General features: G+C 53.9%; 1 protein-coding gene across 1 annotated transcript in view; it reads left to right on the top strand.

Moving 5' to 3' along the window:
- Nucleotides 1-1,659: 1,659 nt before the first annotated feature.
- Nucleotides 1,660-14,482, top strand: part of NOL6 (nucleolar protein 6) — a 28,925-nt gene continuing 16,102 nt past the window's right edge. The window contains exons 1-20 of the mRNA XM_065860590.2: nucleotides 1,660-1,746; nucleotides 1,842-2,036; nucleotides 3,458-3,574; nucleotides 3,836-4,015; nucleotides 5,241-5,409; nucleotides 6,133-6,267; nucleotides 6,391-6,554; nucleotides 7,013-7,133; nucleotides 7,434-7,492; nucleotides 7,656-7,757; nucleotides 8,285-8,400; nucleotides 8,827-9,004; nucleotides 9,342-9,464; nucleotides 9,624-9,772; nucleotides 10,478-10,553; nucleotides 12,401-12,541; nucleotides 12,836-12,953; nucleotides 13,173-13,327; nucleotides 13,554-13,717; nucleotides 14,145-14,297. Coding sequence (XP_065716662.1) covers nucleotides 1,741-1,746; nucleotides 1,842-2,036; nucleotides 3,458-3,574; nucleotides 3,836-4,015; nucleotides 5,241-5,409; nucleotides 6,133-6,267; nucleotides 6,391-6,554; nucleotides 7,013-7,133; nucleotides 7,434-7,492; nucleotides 7,656-7,757; nucleotides 8,285-8,400; nucleotides 8,827-9,004; nucleotides 9,342-9,464; nucleotides 9,624-9,772; nucleotides 10,478-10,553; nucleotides 12,401-12,541; nucleotides 12,836-12,953; nucleotides 13,173-13,327; nucleotides 13,554-13,717; nucleotides 14,145-14,297 — 2,621 coding nt within the window. The 5' untranslated portion in view covers nucleotides 1,660-1,740. The remainder of the gene's footprint in view (nucleotides 1,747-1,841; nucleotides 2,037-3,457; nucleotides 3,575-3,835; nucleotides 4,016-5,240; nucleotides 5,410-6,132; nucleotides 6,268-6,390; nucleotides 6,555-7,012; nucleotides 7,134-7,433; nucleotides 7,493-7,655; nucleotides 7,758-8,284; nucleotides 8,401-8,826; nucleotides 9,005-9,341; nucleotides 9,465-9,623; nucleotides 9,773-10,477; nucleotides 10,554-12,400; nucleotides 12,542-12,835; nucleotides 12,954-13,172; nucleotides 13,328-13,553; nucleotides 13,718-14,144; nucleotides 14,298-14,482) is intronic.

A 14,482-nucleotide genomic window follows, 5' to 3' on the forward strand; every position in this document is an offset into this window, starting at 1 on the left:
CTTCCAGCCCACTGCTGGTTTCAGCCTCTGTGGTTGCTGGCCGGGCTGGGTCAGGCTGCAGCAGCTTTGCCTTGTGCTCTCTGCAGGTCACGTATGGGACGTCCACCCCAGTGAGTCACTGAGTACCAGAGCCTGGCTCTGCGGCATGTGGACAGCTCCGTGCTGGCTCTGCCCACGACCAGCCTGCCTGCTCTGGAAAATAAACCTCCTTTTTATTTTTTTTTTCTGGGCACAGGGAACAGTTCTCTGTGTTCACTGTGCCTTGAAAATGTCAAATAACTCAGGGTTGTTCTACAATCCTCATGTGGCTCCACTGCTGAGCCACCCAGGGTTCAAAACCAGAGAGGGGTGCACCTGCAGTGATTTTCCCCTGACACGACTGCTCTGGGCTGCTCGGGGTTGTGGAACACAGGACACTGTGGAGTGCAGAGGTAGAACAGAACACTAGCTGCTGCCCCTTCAGGGCCTCAAGATTGAGTGTTACTATCAGTTTACACTCGGTTTCAGCAAAGCCTGAGTCTGCTGCTTTGTGCCATGGGTCTTCACAGGTTATTGATGCAAGAAGTTGCATTTCTTACCTCTTTGCACTTCGTGCGTTGTTCTCCAAAGTGAGCGACACCTTCCAGGAGCAGAGATGCTTCCACAAGCTCTGTGCTGCCCACCAGCTCTCCAGCATCCCCACTGCAATCCTCATCGGCATTTGCAATGGGAATGTTCTCCTGCAGGATATCTCCAGGCATCACCAGCTGGTCCATCCAGTGGTCACCTCCAGCTGGTTCAGCATCTTTGACCAAACACACAGACACAGACACCCCCAAAATTCTGTCAATTGACACCAATTATTTGGGCCTGGGGGTTCTTACATTGAAAAAGAGCCACTTGTTCTGACACAGGAACAGGCTGCCCAGGGCAGTGGCGGAGTCAACACCCCTGGAGTGGTTTAAAAAGTGTTCAGATGAGATTCTTAGGGACATGGTTTAATGCTAGAGTTTGGTTATGGTTGGACATGATGATCCTGAGGATTTTTTTTTCCATATATATATAAGTATTTTAAAAAATATATTATTTTTTTTTTCCCCAGAATCCTATTCATTGTGCAAACTGCAGCTTGTTTTCCTGCGTGCTTATTTACATCTGGCAGCTCCGTCGCCAACTGATTCCCCTGTTACCCATCCAACCCCACACCCAAACAGCCCCAAATTTCCCCATATCAAGAGCACAAACACAGAACAGGCTGAAAACCACAGTCCTGTGTGTTTATTAAACCTCATACACTTCACCTCCTGCTCCCCCCTCAATTATTCTAAGGTCCCTTTTGAACACGATGTGACAAGCGTGGCGCTGCTCACACCAGGAGGCACCGCAGGTGGGCCCCGAGAACGCGAAACCACGCGTGGCTGCCCTGAGGACTGCAGTTTTGGGGTTAAAAGTTGCAAGTTTGGCTTACAGCTCTCCCAGCCCCGCCACCCCCGTGCCCCCCCCTCAGCCACACTGACGCCAAGCGCCGCAACCGCTGCAAAAGGCACCGCTCCCAGCACGACCCGCCGCAAAGCGAGGGAACACCCCCAGCCTCTTTCCGCTCAGGCGCGCTCGCCTCCGTGGGCGGGACGCAAGCCAGTGCGACCAATAGGAACGCTGCGCCGGTACGCGCGGCCTATGGGGAGCGGCGCTCCGCGGCCGGCGGGGTGAGTGGCGCCGCACGTGGTGGCGGTGCCCACGCGCGCGGGTGAGGCGGCGGCCATGGCGGTAAGGAACCGGCGGGACCGGGACCGGGGTCTCGGGAGCCCCTGCGGCGGGTCCCACCGGGCTCCGGGCCGAACCGAGCTGTGTTCTCCTCGCAGGGCTCTCCGGAGGCGGTAGAGGAGGAGACGGCCCAGGGCCGTGCGGCGCGGAGCGGGAAGAGGGCCGCCCCGGCCGGGGACCTGCAGCCCGCCAAGCTGAGCCGGGCCGAGCTCTACAAACCGCCCACCAGCGAGGAGCTGAGCCAGCTGAAGGAGACGGAGGATCTCTTCCACTCCAGCCTGCTTCGTCTGCAGGTCAGCCGGGGGTGACCGGGGGCTGGGCTGGGGGAGGCTGGGGAGCGGCGGGATCCCGGGCACGGAGCTCCCGGGAGGCGCCTGCGGAACAGACCACGGGCCCTGAGCGACCCGGTGATCCCGGGCAGCGGCTGCTCCTCCCCAGGATCTGTCACAGGACTGGGGCAGAGTCATGGAGTCGTTTTGGTTGGAAGAGACCCGCAAGATCATCGAGTCCAACCATTAACCCAAGAGGCACTAAAGCCTGTCCCTAAGAACCTCATCTATGCACTTTTTAAACCCTTCCAAGGATGGTGACTCCACTGTTGCCCTGGGCAGCCTATTCCAATGCCTGACAACCCTATCTGTGGATTAAGTTTTTCCTAATATCCAATATAAACTTCCTTTGGTGCAACTTGAGGGCATTTTCTCTTGTCCTATCACTTGTTACCTGTGAGTAACCTTCTCCATGCTACAGCCTCCTTTCAGGTAGTTGTAGACAGCAATAAGATCTCCCCTCAGCCTTCTTTTCTCCAGGATAAACAGCCCCAGTTTTCTCAGCTGCTCCTCATCAGGCTTGTGCTCCAGGCCCCTCACCAGTGCCGTTGCTCTTCTCTGAACTCTCTCCAGCACCTCAATGTCTCTCTTGTAGAGAGGGGCCCAACGCTGAACCATTAGGCACAGAAAGGCACAACCCATAGGAGACACTCAACGTGTTAGTGGTATTTCCGCTGTAATACTTATTACCATCCAGTGCCAGGCTCTGTGTCTCTTTTACACTACTAGAATTGAGCCCCTCCAACTGCAGCATGGTGGGAGCGTGGCCATTGCATCCCTTGCTGTGTTGGTTCATTGCTTACCTGGGTGAAAAAGTAACGTCAACAGGTGCACCTGGCTTCTGTCTTTGACCAGCTTCTGGATGGGACAGGAGAGTTTATTCATGTCCTGGGAAAGCAAACTGTCTGTATTAGGGGGAGGTCTGGCTGTTGGCTAGATGACTTCTCGTGGTTGTAATGCTGGTGATTTTTTGAGGAATGACTTCAATCTCCTGAAGATCTGCTGGGTTTGGTGGCAGAATCTCTAGAGTCTGCAAGGTCATTTTCTGGAGCTCATGCTTTGTCATACTGAAAATGTTCCTGAGAACAAAGCCTACATGAATCGCTCCACTTTTTTTGTGACTGAATGTCATGCAGAAGCTGGTGAGATGGAGCTGATTTTCATCCAGTACATCACAGGAGATGGCAGGAGCTGTGTTATCCTTCTGCCCATGGATCGACTGGAATCCCAGCTCTGGGCATGGATTGTGGAGATGCTTAGATGTGTTTTCCAGCTCACCTGCTGCCCTATTCACCTGTCTCATGGTGCATGCTGGAGAACAAGATAGAGGGCAGGAGCGATTCCAATATGGCAGCTGCCTTTCAGGGTCCCCTTTTCCCTTACAGATTGAAGAGCTTCTGAAGGAGGTGACACTGAAGGAGACGAAGAAGAAGAAGATTGATGCCTTCCTCCATGAAATTAGCAGCCTGCTGAGTGCCATCCCAGAGACCCCAGAAACGGAAGTAAGTCCCAGAGGGATGGAGGAGGCAGTGTGACCCTGTATGGAGCAGGTTTTGCTCTTGCTGTAGGGGCAGAGGTCCCTGTGGAGTGTATCCTTTAGGGACTGAAAAAAATATTACCTTACTTCATGTTGGAGGGGAGAGGGGAATGCTCCATCTTTAAGCCCTGGATGCCGGTGCCTGCAGTTGTGTGGTGAGAGGGGTCTTGGTCCTTGCACCTATTGGTGATGTTCGGTGTTTTTCACATGTTTTGTCTGTCCACAGCTCACTGACCAGGCCTGGCTCCCCAAGGGTGTGAAGGTCCCATTCCTGCAGGTACCATTCAGCGTGAAGGGGAGGTTCCGCTTCCTGCCCCCAGCTGAGCTGAAGGTGGTGGGCAGTTACCTGCTGGGCACCTGCATTAAGCCAGAGATCAATGTGGACGTGGCGGTGACCATGCCGCGGGTGAGTCTGGCTTCCAAGTGGCTTGGGGCCTGGCTGAGCGCTGTTCCTTCTGTCCCGTGCCCTGTGCTCTCCAATCCTGAGTGAGGTTGCAGCATCTGGACATGCGGTGTGGTGACTCCATGAAGAGCTGGAGAGTGCTGTCTCACCACTTAAAGTTTTTGGCTGTGTTGATTTTAGTTCCTCTTGAGCATCTTCCTTCCCTCTGCCTGGGCTGAAGCTCTTCCACATTGCCGAGGAGATAGATACTGTACTGTTTTTTGCCCCATTGCACTTCTGCCCCGGCTTCCAAGTCTGTGTTGCAGGGGGGGTGATATTGCACAGAATCACAGAATGGTTGGGGTTGGAAGGGATCTCTGGAGATCATCCAGTCCAACCCACCTGCTAAAGCAGGTTCACCAGAGCAGATCACACAGGAATGTGTCCAGAAAAGTTTTGAATGTCCACAGAGAAGGAGACTCCACAGCCTCTCTGGGCAGCCTGTTCCAGGGCTCTGGCACCCTCAAAGTAAAGAAGATTCTCCTCATATTCACATGGAACCTCCTGTGCTTCAGTCTGTGCCCGTTGCCCCTCATCCTATTATTGGGCACCACTGTAAAGAGTCTGGTCCCATCGTCTTGACACCCACTCTTGAGATTGATGGAATCCTTCTCAACCTTCTCCAGGCTGAGCAGACCCAGCTGTCTCAGTTTCTCTTCATAAGAAGGTTGCTTCAGACTCCTCATCATCTTCATGGCCTGCCGCTGGACTCCCTGCAGTAATTCAGTAATCCCTTCTCAAATTGGGAGCCCAGAACTGGACACAGAATTCCAGATGCAGCCTCACCAGGGCAGAATAGAGGGGGAGGACAACCTCCCTTGATCTGCTGTCCACGCTTTTCTTAATGCACCCCAGGTACCGTTTGGCTTCTTGGCCACAAGGGTACGTTGTTGACTCATTTGCAGGCTTTTACCTCTTTAGAGCTCCCTCTGTTTGCTGCCCAGACTTGTTCAAGTGGGGCGTGAGACAAAGTGATGCCCTATTTAGCTGTATGGCTCTGCTCTGTCTCCTGTGATTCTGAAGCCTGGTGAGCCAGCAGCAAAGTAGAGCTCCTGACTGACTTGCAGCTCCCTGGGGCTTCAGCTGCATGTCTGAGATGGGGCTGCCTGTGGGGCTGAGGGGAGCGATGGGTGCTTTACTGGCCTCTGCAGGCATGTGAAATGAATTTACCCTGTCCCTCTCTTCCCAGGAAATCTTTCAAGACAAAGACAACCTGAACCAGCGCTACCACCGGAAGAGAGCCCTCTACCTGGCCTACATTGCCCAGCACTTCTCCAAGGAGAAGCTCTTTGGCAGTGTGAAGTTTGCCTTTATGAACAGCAACCATCTCAAGCCCATCCTGCTCCTGAGGCCTCAAGGTAACACTTGAGCCTTGGCTCTGGTGGGGGCTGTGAGTGGGGGTTGGCATTAGGTGTAGGCTGGTGATGGTGGTCTTGTACTATGTGATAGCTCCTTTGAGGGGGAATCAGTATGGGGCTGTTGTCACAACTGGTGATAAATTTTGGAGTTTTGGTGTTCCCAGTTCTCCTTTCCCTCCACACAGAGCCTAGTCCTCAAAGTCTCTTTCCCTTCTGATCCTCCTCTGTAGTTTGGCTGGACTCCCCAGCCTTGGCCTACCCTGTAGGTACTCCAGGGAGTAAAGCAGACCCTACAAAAACATGTCTGTGTCTAGTGCTGTCCTCTGCATTCCCCATCCATGCTCCTTGCCGTCTCTGGCCTTTCCCAGGCAGCTGCACACAATGTGGCTCCTCTTGGAGATGACAGGGAATGCGTGGGCTGCCAGGTGCTGCTGGTTTCCACAGACCCCAGGTGATAGTGTGTTTGGGTCTGGGACAGGTGGTGGCAAGGCCAGCGCAGACAGGAAGGTGCTGGTGTACCTGACTGGCCAGTGGGGATGAAGATGGGACTTGGACATGAATAACGTGACCTTGGAATTATTGTTGACTGTGGGATATGGTCACTCTCTGCTCTGAGATTATTTCCACTGCTGCTCAGTTTTGTTGGGAAGGAGCTTTTTCCTCTTCCCAAGCTGGGGATGCTCCCTGTTTTCCTTCTGTTTATCTGTTCCTTGGCGCTTACAGGCAAGGATGAGAAGATGGTCACTGTCCGACTCCATGCCTGTCCTGCCCCCGGTCTCTTCAAACCCAGCCGCTTCTACCCGAGCAAGAACAATGTCCGGATGGCCTGGTTCATGGAACAGAGCACCCCCAAAGAAGGTAGGGCATGGGGGAGCATGGTGCTGCTCAGTTCAGCCAGAGGCTGCACCCAGTTTGCTGTGCTGTTTTGTGTGAACAGCAGGTTTGTGGTTGGGTCCAACGTGCTGTCGTCTCCCTGCACAGGAGCTGCTGAGCCCCCAACCCCTCACTACAACAACTCCATCCTCTGTGACACAGTGCTGCTCTCCCACCTGCACTTCTTGTCTAGTGCAGCCACTGACTTCCCAGGCATGAAGGACGGCCTGGCCCTTCTCAAAGTTTGGCTGAACCAGCGGCAGCTCAGCAAGGTATGCCCTGTGCCAGGGGACAGGGCAGGCTCTGCTCGCCTGGCTGACCTTTCTTAGGCCTGCTCTCCCTTCTAGGGGTGAAAAGGTGGTGTTTTGGTCCTGATGGGTGGGCTGGTGGGCTTGTGACTTTGATCTGGGTTAGGTGTCAAGGGATTCCAGTCTGTGCTATGGGTTGCAGCAAGTCTGTGTGTACTGGATGGTTGTTCTTCTTTGAGATCCTGGGAATGATGTAGTGGGTGTTTGGTTTTTTTGGGAGGGGAATTCATTCCATTTCTCAAAGAACTTTGAGGTGTTACCTTCCTGCAAGGGGATCAATATTTCTGCTTGTCGTATAGGGCTTTGCCTCTATGTCTTCCTGCTGGGGTTGGGCTAGGTGACTGAAGCAGCCATGTGGAATGGGCTCTGGGGCTTGTGGTGCCTTTTTGAGCTCTTTTTGACTCAGCCCTTTGTTTTCACAGGGCTTGGGGTGCTTCAGTGGCTTCTTGGTCTCCATGCTTGTTGGCTACCTGCTGATGAAACGCAAGATTGTCAAGATGATGAGTGGGTATCAGGTGCTGAGAAGCACCCTGCAGTTCCTGGGTGAGTTGCCAGGTCTCAGCAGTCTCTGAGTGAAACCTGAAAATGGCAGAGAGAAGGGGGAATTGTGGCTTTTCTCCCTCTGATGCTGAGTGGGGTGAGGTGGACAGAAGGGGATGAGGCAGCAGAGAAGGGCTGGATGGAGCAGCTTGCAGAGAGGTGGGTAGTGTTGGAGGCCAGCATCATGGTGTAGCACTGTTTGTGTTGTAAGACCACAGTGGTATTGGTGTGTAGCTGTACCACCCTCACCAGAGAAGGACATGTGGATGGTGGTGTGACTTGTTCCTTCCTGTCTACCCACAGCCACCACTGACCTGAGCGTGACGGGGATCACCTTGGCGAAGGATGCAGATGTCTCTCTGGTGAGCAACGCTCCTGGGGAGCTTGTGCTTGTGTCTGGCTGTGCTGCTAACGCTCCCCAGGCAGAGTTGTGCTTGTTACAGGGATGTCAGATGGCAAGGAGGTGGTGTTACCCTGGTGTTTGTGCTGCACTGTGACTCTAAAGACTGTTATTTATGCTTCCAGCCTGTCCTGGATGATTTCCACCAGGCGTTTGAAGTGGTCTTTGTGGATCCCTCTGGGCTGGTGAACCTCTGTGCTGATATGACTGCCAGCAAATACCACCAGGTACTGGACAGGTTGTGGTGGCTTCTTGAGATGCCATATTAGGAGCTGAGGCAGGTGAAGGGTGGTTAGGCCTCTTGGAGGAGGATGTTGGATCTGGGTGAGGGGTTCAGCGTTGTATTCTAGACTTTTAACATTCACCTCCAGCTCTGAAGGTTGGCAGTTAATTTTAAGACTTGGATGTAGTGCTGTCTTACCTGTCTCACTTGAATGATGGAGAAAAGTTGTTTTCCTGGGCACTTCTGGGTGAAGCCAAGCAGCTGTTCAGCAGAAATAACTATTTTGGAGCAGAAAAAAAATTGTCTTGGTGGCAGGGATATCCAGGAGGGACTGTCTGGCCAGCAGTGACAGCTGTTAGTGACTTGGCTTCATGCTCAGGACAGACGCTGGCTGATATCAGGGTCTGCTGGTGACCATGGAGCTGGGCTGCCTGTGGTTGATGGAGGAGCATTGGTGACCACTGTTGGAGGTATTTGCTTTCCTTTTCCCCTCTCATTTATGCTCTTGCTCTGTATTGTCTCTTTACTCAGGTCCAGTTTGAAGCCAGGCGCTCCATGGAAATTTTGGATGATCGAATGGTGGACGGCTTTCAGGCTCTGCTCATGACCATGAAGCCCATGCTCAGAACCTTTGACCATGTCTTCCAGTGAGTCTTGCTGTGCTGTTGGGTTGATGCTGAGGGGCCTGTTCAGATAGTAGTGAGCTGCTTCTGGCTTTGGACTGGAGCGGATTCAGATCTGCCTGGTGGGAGGTGACTCTGCCAGCTCTGAGACAGACACTGGTACTTCTTACATTTGGCCATTCTGCTTTTACTGTCTAGATAACCTCCCAGGAGGAGGGGGGGAAATTCTTTGGTTTTTGGGGATGATGAATGTCCCAAGAACTAGCATCTCCTGTGGTGCATCCTGAGATGCTGAAGTGCAGTGTTTCTTCTAGTAGCCCCCTTCCTGAGCCAGGACCCCCTTCTCCCCTCTTTATCTATCCTCTAGCATCTCACTCAGAAAGGATTTAGTGGCAGAGGTGGGTGGCCAGCTTCTCTCCTTGGTGACCAGCTTCTGTCCTCTTCCTGTAGCCTGAAGCATGTCTCCAAGCTGCAGGGTGCGTGCAAGAAGATGCAGCTGCTAAACGAGCTGATGGATCGGGGTGGGAACTACGTTGCCGCAGCCCTTCCCTTCGTAGTCTCGCTGCTGACACGTGGGCTGGCTGGGAGAGCACTGCTTGTAGCTCATTCCTTGCCCCAGATCCCTGAGGTAACGTGGCTCAGCAATGACACTGTGTCTTTTGCAGCATGTGGTGTCTTATATGTCCCCTGTGGTGCTGCTGGGCACAGGGAGGGCATCTCTGCTGGCTGGGGGAGAAAACAAGCCTGACCCATTTATGGAGAATGAAGGGCTTGAGGCTCTGCATGCTGGCATGTGGGGTGCAGCTGGGAGGCTTGGTCTGGGGGGAATTTGTGGCCCAGCAAGGGCTTTCACTGGCTGTGCTTGTCCAGGACTCAAGAGCTTGTAGCTGGAGGTTTGTCTAGCAGCTTGATATCCCAGCAGCTTCATTTCTCTTTTTTGCTTCATGTTCCCCATTTTCCCACAGTGGCCGATTGACACTGAGCCCCCGAAACACAAGGATGTCGGGCCCCTGACTTTTGGGCTTCTGTTTGTCCCTGAGTTTGCTGCCAGCGTGCTGGAGAAGGGACCACAAGCAGATCTCCCTGAGGTGAGGGTTGCGCTGCTTGTGCTGAGTGGTGTGTAGCAGAGCTGCTGTTGTGCTGTGATTGTGGATGACTGTGGGGCTGACTGGTGGTTGTGGAAATGGTTTGGCCAGTCCCAGTGGTAACCTGTGTCCCTGGCCTGGCTTGGCCAATGTCCCTTGCAGGCCCAGGACTTCCGGACCTTCTGGGGGGAGAAGTCGGAGCTACGGCGGTTCCAGGATGGCAGCATCTGCGAAGCAGTGGTGTGGGAGGCTGACACTGTTTGCCAGAAACGCCTCATTCCTGAGCAGATCGTCAGGCACCTGCTGAAACTGTAAGTTGTACCGAGCAGCAGCTGAGGCTGCAGCTGTGTGTGGTCATTGCTGCTCTCCTGGCTTGTGCCACGTCCCTGGAAAACCCATTGTCAGCTTTGTGCTTCGGGGGACATTGTGGGTTGTTTTGGCTTTTTGAAATCTGGAATCTGATGCTGCAAGGTGCCTCTCAAAAGAAGGTGGGGAGGGCAAAGACATGCTGATGGCAGTGCTAAGGGCAAGGAGGCAGCATGGTTCTGCCCTTATGTACAGGTGCGATGTTGGGACACTTGTTGGTAGAGCTGGAATAAAAGCCATCTGGCCCTCGCAGGATGCTTTGTGGTTCACAAGGCTGGCTCTCCCTATGGCATTGGAAGGCCTCTCCGTAGCAGTTTAGGCCTTCTGCAAAAAACAAGACCTTGTTGCACAGAGTAAAGGGGTTGCCTGCGCCTCCTTATCCCAACTCGAGGAGGGGTGTTGTCAAGAAAGGCTGCATGTTGGCAGTTTCAGCTTTGAATCTTGTGAAGCTGAACGAGTTCCTGTGCTGCTTTAGGTTGATAACTTGGGCATCAGGGGGACACACAGGTTCGCCTCCTCACCGCAGCCTTCCTGTATGGAGGAATTCCTTGGTCTTGGACAGACCTTTGCCTGTGGGTACAGCGTGCAGTGTCAGGATGGATGAGTTGATGTGTCACAGCTCTGATCCTCTGTTGTCTTCTTCCACATAGCCACACGGACATTCCCGAATCCTCTGTCTGCTACACTGGGGCCCTGCTGGAGTCTGTGATCAGGCCTGGGCGAGAGGTACAGTTGTTCCCCGAGTGGGGCTGGGTTTTTCATGGAAGAGAGGTATGGGAAGGGCTAAGGGAAGGTCATTTTGACTTCGTAGCCCCGAGGCAGCTAGGTGGTTCCCAAGAGAAGGAAGCAAAGGTAAGGTAAATGCCTGCCTTTGGGCTCTTGGATGGGCAGCATGGTGTTCTCCTTGAATCTTCTGGACCTTTTCGTGCCAACCAAGGCATAGCTGCTAAAGTCCTCTTGCTTTGGTAGCCCACCCATTTTCTCCAGCAAGCATCTGACTGGCCTCCTCTTTCTGCTTCTGTCCACTATGTCCACACTGTCTGAGGATATATCACTGTCCTACTGTGCTCCGCTGGCTGCACCTTTCAGGTGCTGCATCCTTCAGGTCTTGGGCCAGGCACTCTTGTGCCTTCATCTTGTAGGCCCACCTGAGAAACCCAGAAGTATCTTTCCTGTCACGCTGCAAAGTGCAAGATCATGCCCACTGAGCCCTCCCTAGTGTTACATGTCTATCTGAAACAAAGAAAAAGATGTATCTTGAAGGCTGGGAAGCATCCCCCTCCCTACTTCTGCTCTCCAGCTTGTAAAATTAAAGCCTGGAAATGAGCCATGGCACTTTGGCACCACTTTGCGGGTCTTTCATGAAAGCAGCTCTTTAGCTGGTTGTTGGATGGAGAAGGAAATTGTTTCCTTTCTCCTTTTTAAGAGCAAAGGGGACCAAATCTGACTGAAAGTCTCCTGTGCCAGGACCAGTTGTGGTCTGGACAGAGCCACACGTCAGGTTTGGAATTAGATGGTTGTTTGTACAGCCTGCTGTGCGGTGAGGCAGCAAAATCTGTGTGTGCCGTGTCTCTGCAAGCTAACTGGGGGTGAGCAGGGTGGATGAACCCCACGCTGAGAGGGGATGTGCTTTTCCAGAGCTGGAGGGGCATTTAGGAGTCTGATTGTTGCCAATCCTTGACGAATGAAGGAGCAACTTGCTGTTATGTGCGAGGCAGTGGGTAGGAGTGTCTGTGCTCCTCCAGCTACTTGTTTGCAGACAGCTGGGGAGTCTGTGGTGGTCGAGAGACATGGGGGATAAGGGAAGGTGTATGGTACAGCCAGCTCCAGAGACAGACAGAATGGGGGTTTGTCATTTGTGGCACACCCCGCAGAGGGTGCTGCTGCTCTGCCATAAAGCACAGACTGGCTGGCTGCGTGTGGCTTGGCTCAGCTGTGTCTGAGCTGAGTGGTTTGGTGTTAGTGATGTCTCCTCCTCATTCAGGCTCCTCTCCTGCACTTTGGGAGATGCAAGCAGACAGAACAGCACCAATTTTCCTTTTGGAGCTTCTCGTTCATCCTCCCCAAGGCTCCTGCGATGCACTGGTTATGTTGTCTTTGCTTTTGCCATGCTTCACAGCTCTACCTTGGTTAAGGATGTAGTTGGAGCAGTTTCCTGTTAACTGCTGCCTGTGTTGGCATTGAGAGGCACTAGCAGAGCTGTCACCTGGCCAGTGTGTGGTCTCTTTGGCCCCCAAACACTCTTAGTTTCTCTCTTCTTAGGGAGAATGCTGGCAGTACGGCTTTTCGTGCCACCTAAGTGTCTTGCACAGGAAATAATTTCACTTGCTGCTTGAAACACAGCCTCTGGGATGGATGCCTGTGGCTGCTGGGGAGCCACAGCCTTGCCCTTGGCTTCCCTCTCTCTCTCTCTCTTACCTCCCCATTTTGCTGAGTGCTCTTGCCAGAAGCTGCTTCCTGGGGTATCAGTCCTGGCTCCTTGGAGCTTGACTGTGATGCCAGCCTGGGAGGGAGACAAGGTGGGCATCCATGCAGGAGTGGGAGAGATGGAGAGGCTCCTTGTGTGTCTGCAGGTGTCGGGGACAGGTGAGGAGGCCATGGTCAGCGTCGTCTGCTCCTATGATGACCTGAGCCGCAAGCTGTGGAACCTGAAGGGGCTGCCGCTGACGGTGACTGCTGTACAGGGCGTCCACCCAGCCCTCCGGTACACAGACGTGAGTGTCTGCAGGCACAGCCCATGCGTGGGGGGTCTGCGTGGAGCTGGGGGGAGGCCCTGGGCTGAGGGGGAACAGAGAACGAGTCACTGTCTGGTTGTGTGCCTCCTGAGAGCCCTCGGATAGTGCAGTGTCTCTTTGCTGTCCTGTCCCTGGCACTGGCTATGCACAAGTTGGCCAGGCCCTCTGTGTTGGGGCACTTTGCTGGAGCGGGAGTTTTGGGGTGAGGGGGTGTATGGTGCTGGGGAGTTTCTGTTCACTGATCTCAGTCCCCAGGTTGCTGTTCTCTCCCAGGTGTTCCCTCCCATTCCCATGAAGCCGATTTATTCTTTCCATACCCAAATCAAGACCAAGCACTTGCTGCTTCCCTCAGAGGAGAAGCCCTGCCCGGCCTACATAGCCCCTTTGACGAGTAAGTGGGGAGCAGTGTGAGTGGGAGATGATGTGGTGGGGGGAAGCAGAGGCAGGTGATAATGCTGGCTCCATTACTGCGGTGTTGGTGTGCTGCAGGCAGGAGCAGAGCCCTGGCTTTTCCTACTCTCCTGCTGCAACCTCTATTCCCAGCTGTCCCCTTCCTACATCTCATTCCTGTGTGGGGCTCACTGGCCTCTTGCTGTCCCTTTGTTCCCAGTCATCTGCCACATGGAAGGCAGTGGCCAGTGGCCACAGGACAAAGAAGCCATCAAGCGCATCAAGGCGGCTTTCCACCTCCAGCTGGCTGAGCTCCTCCAGGAGCAGCACCACCTGGTTTGCAGACCTGCTGTCACCCACACGGATGTGTACAAGGTAGGGGCACAGCAGGAACCTTCTTCAGACCTCACTTGTTACTGAAGAGGCAGCTGTGGTCTGTGGGCATGGTCCCACTGGGCAGAACCAAGATTTGGATAGAGCGCATGGAAGAGAGCATAGTGAGACTGTGCTGATGCCAGGGTGCTGCTGTTGAATCCCTGAGGTGCAGCGTGCCTGCTTATGTTACCACCAAACCTGACTTCACTGTCTGCTCCTATCTCAGGATGGCTACGTTTTCCGTCTCCAAGTAGCCTACCACAGGGAGCCCCTGATCTTGAAGGAAGTGGTCACCCCAGAAGGGATGCTGAAGTACCAGGACACAGAGGAATCTCGGCAGCTGGAGCTGGAGACATTGCATCTGCCCTATCTAACCAGCTCCCTGCATGGGTAGGTGAGGTGGGCGGTCCCAGAGGGACCAGGGCACAGGATGTGTCTGGGAGCCATTGTGGAAACGTCCTTGAAGTTGCAGGATGATAGTGGGGAGAGGAGCTCATTGTGGGAAGTGGCCCTTCTGCTCACATCCTGAGAGGCTCTGTGGGAGGATGGAGGGGATGAATGTGGGTGAGGATGGCACTGGTTGTCCTTGTTGAGGTCACTGGTGTAGGGAGACAAGTACCAGAGAGCTGCATAGAAGAGCATGTGGCAGAATTTCCCCTTTGTTCCCCCAAAATCTCAACCTCCACAGAGTATGCCCTGTGCTTGTGGTGCTGCACACATGTTCCAGGCAGATGTTCGCTTCTCTCTTTCCTCCTGCTGAATGCCAGAGAGTCCTGGGAGATGTGGGTTGAGCAGTGGCTTGTCTCCTTCCTCACAGGCTCCAGCAGCAGCACCCTGTCTTCGGCAGCACTTGCCGGCTGGCTAAGCGCTGGATCAGTGCCCAGCTCCTGAGCGACAACATCTCTGAGGAGTGTGTGGACCTCCTTGTGGCGTTTCTCTTCCTCCACCCGGCCCCCTTCACGCCGCCCAGGTGAGGATGAGGAGCCCGGACTGACCTAATGTGAATTTCAGTCTTTTTTTCCTTACCTGGTACAGAGGAGGGATGGGATGCTGCTAGGGCAGGAGGTGCTGGAAGAGTGTATGGTACTGAGCATGAGACCACTGTGCTGCCAAAACACCGTTCCAAGCCCTGTTGGGAGCAGTTGGCCAGAGAAG

The sequence above is a fragment of the Patagioenas fasciata genome, chromosome Z (genome assembly GCF_037038585.1).
Source record: "Patagioenas fasciata isolate bPatFas1 chromosome Z, bPatFas1.hap1, whole genome shotgun sequence".
NCBI lineage: Eukaryota > Metazoa > Chordata > Aves > Columbiformes > Columbidae > Patagioenas > Patagioenas fasciata.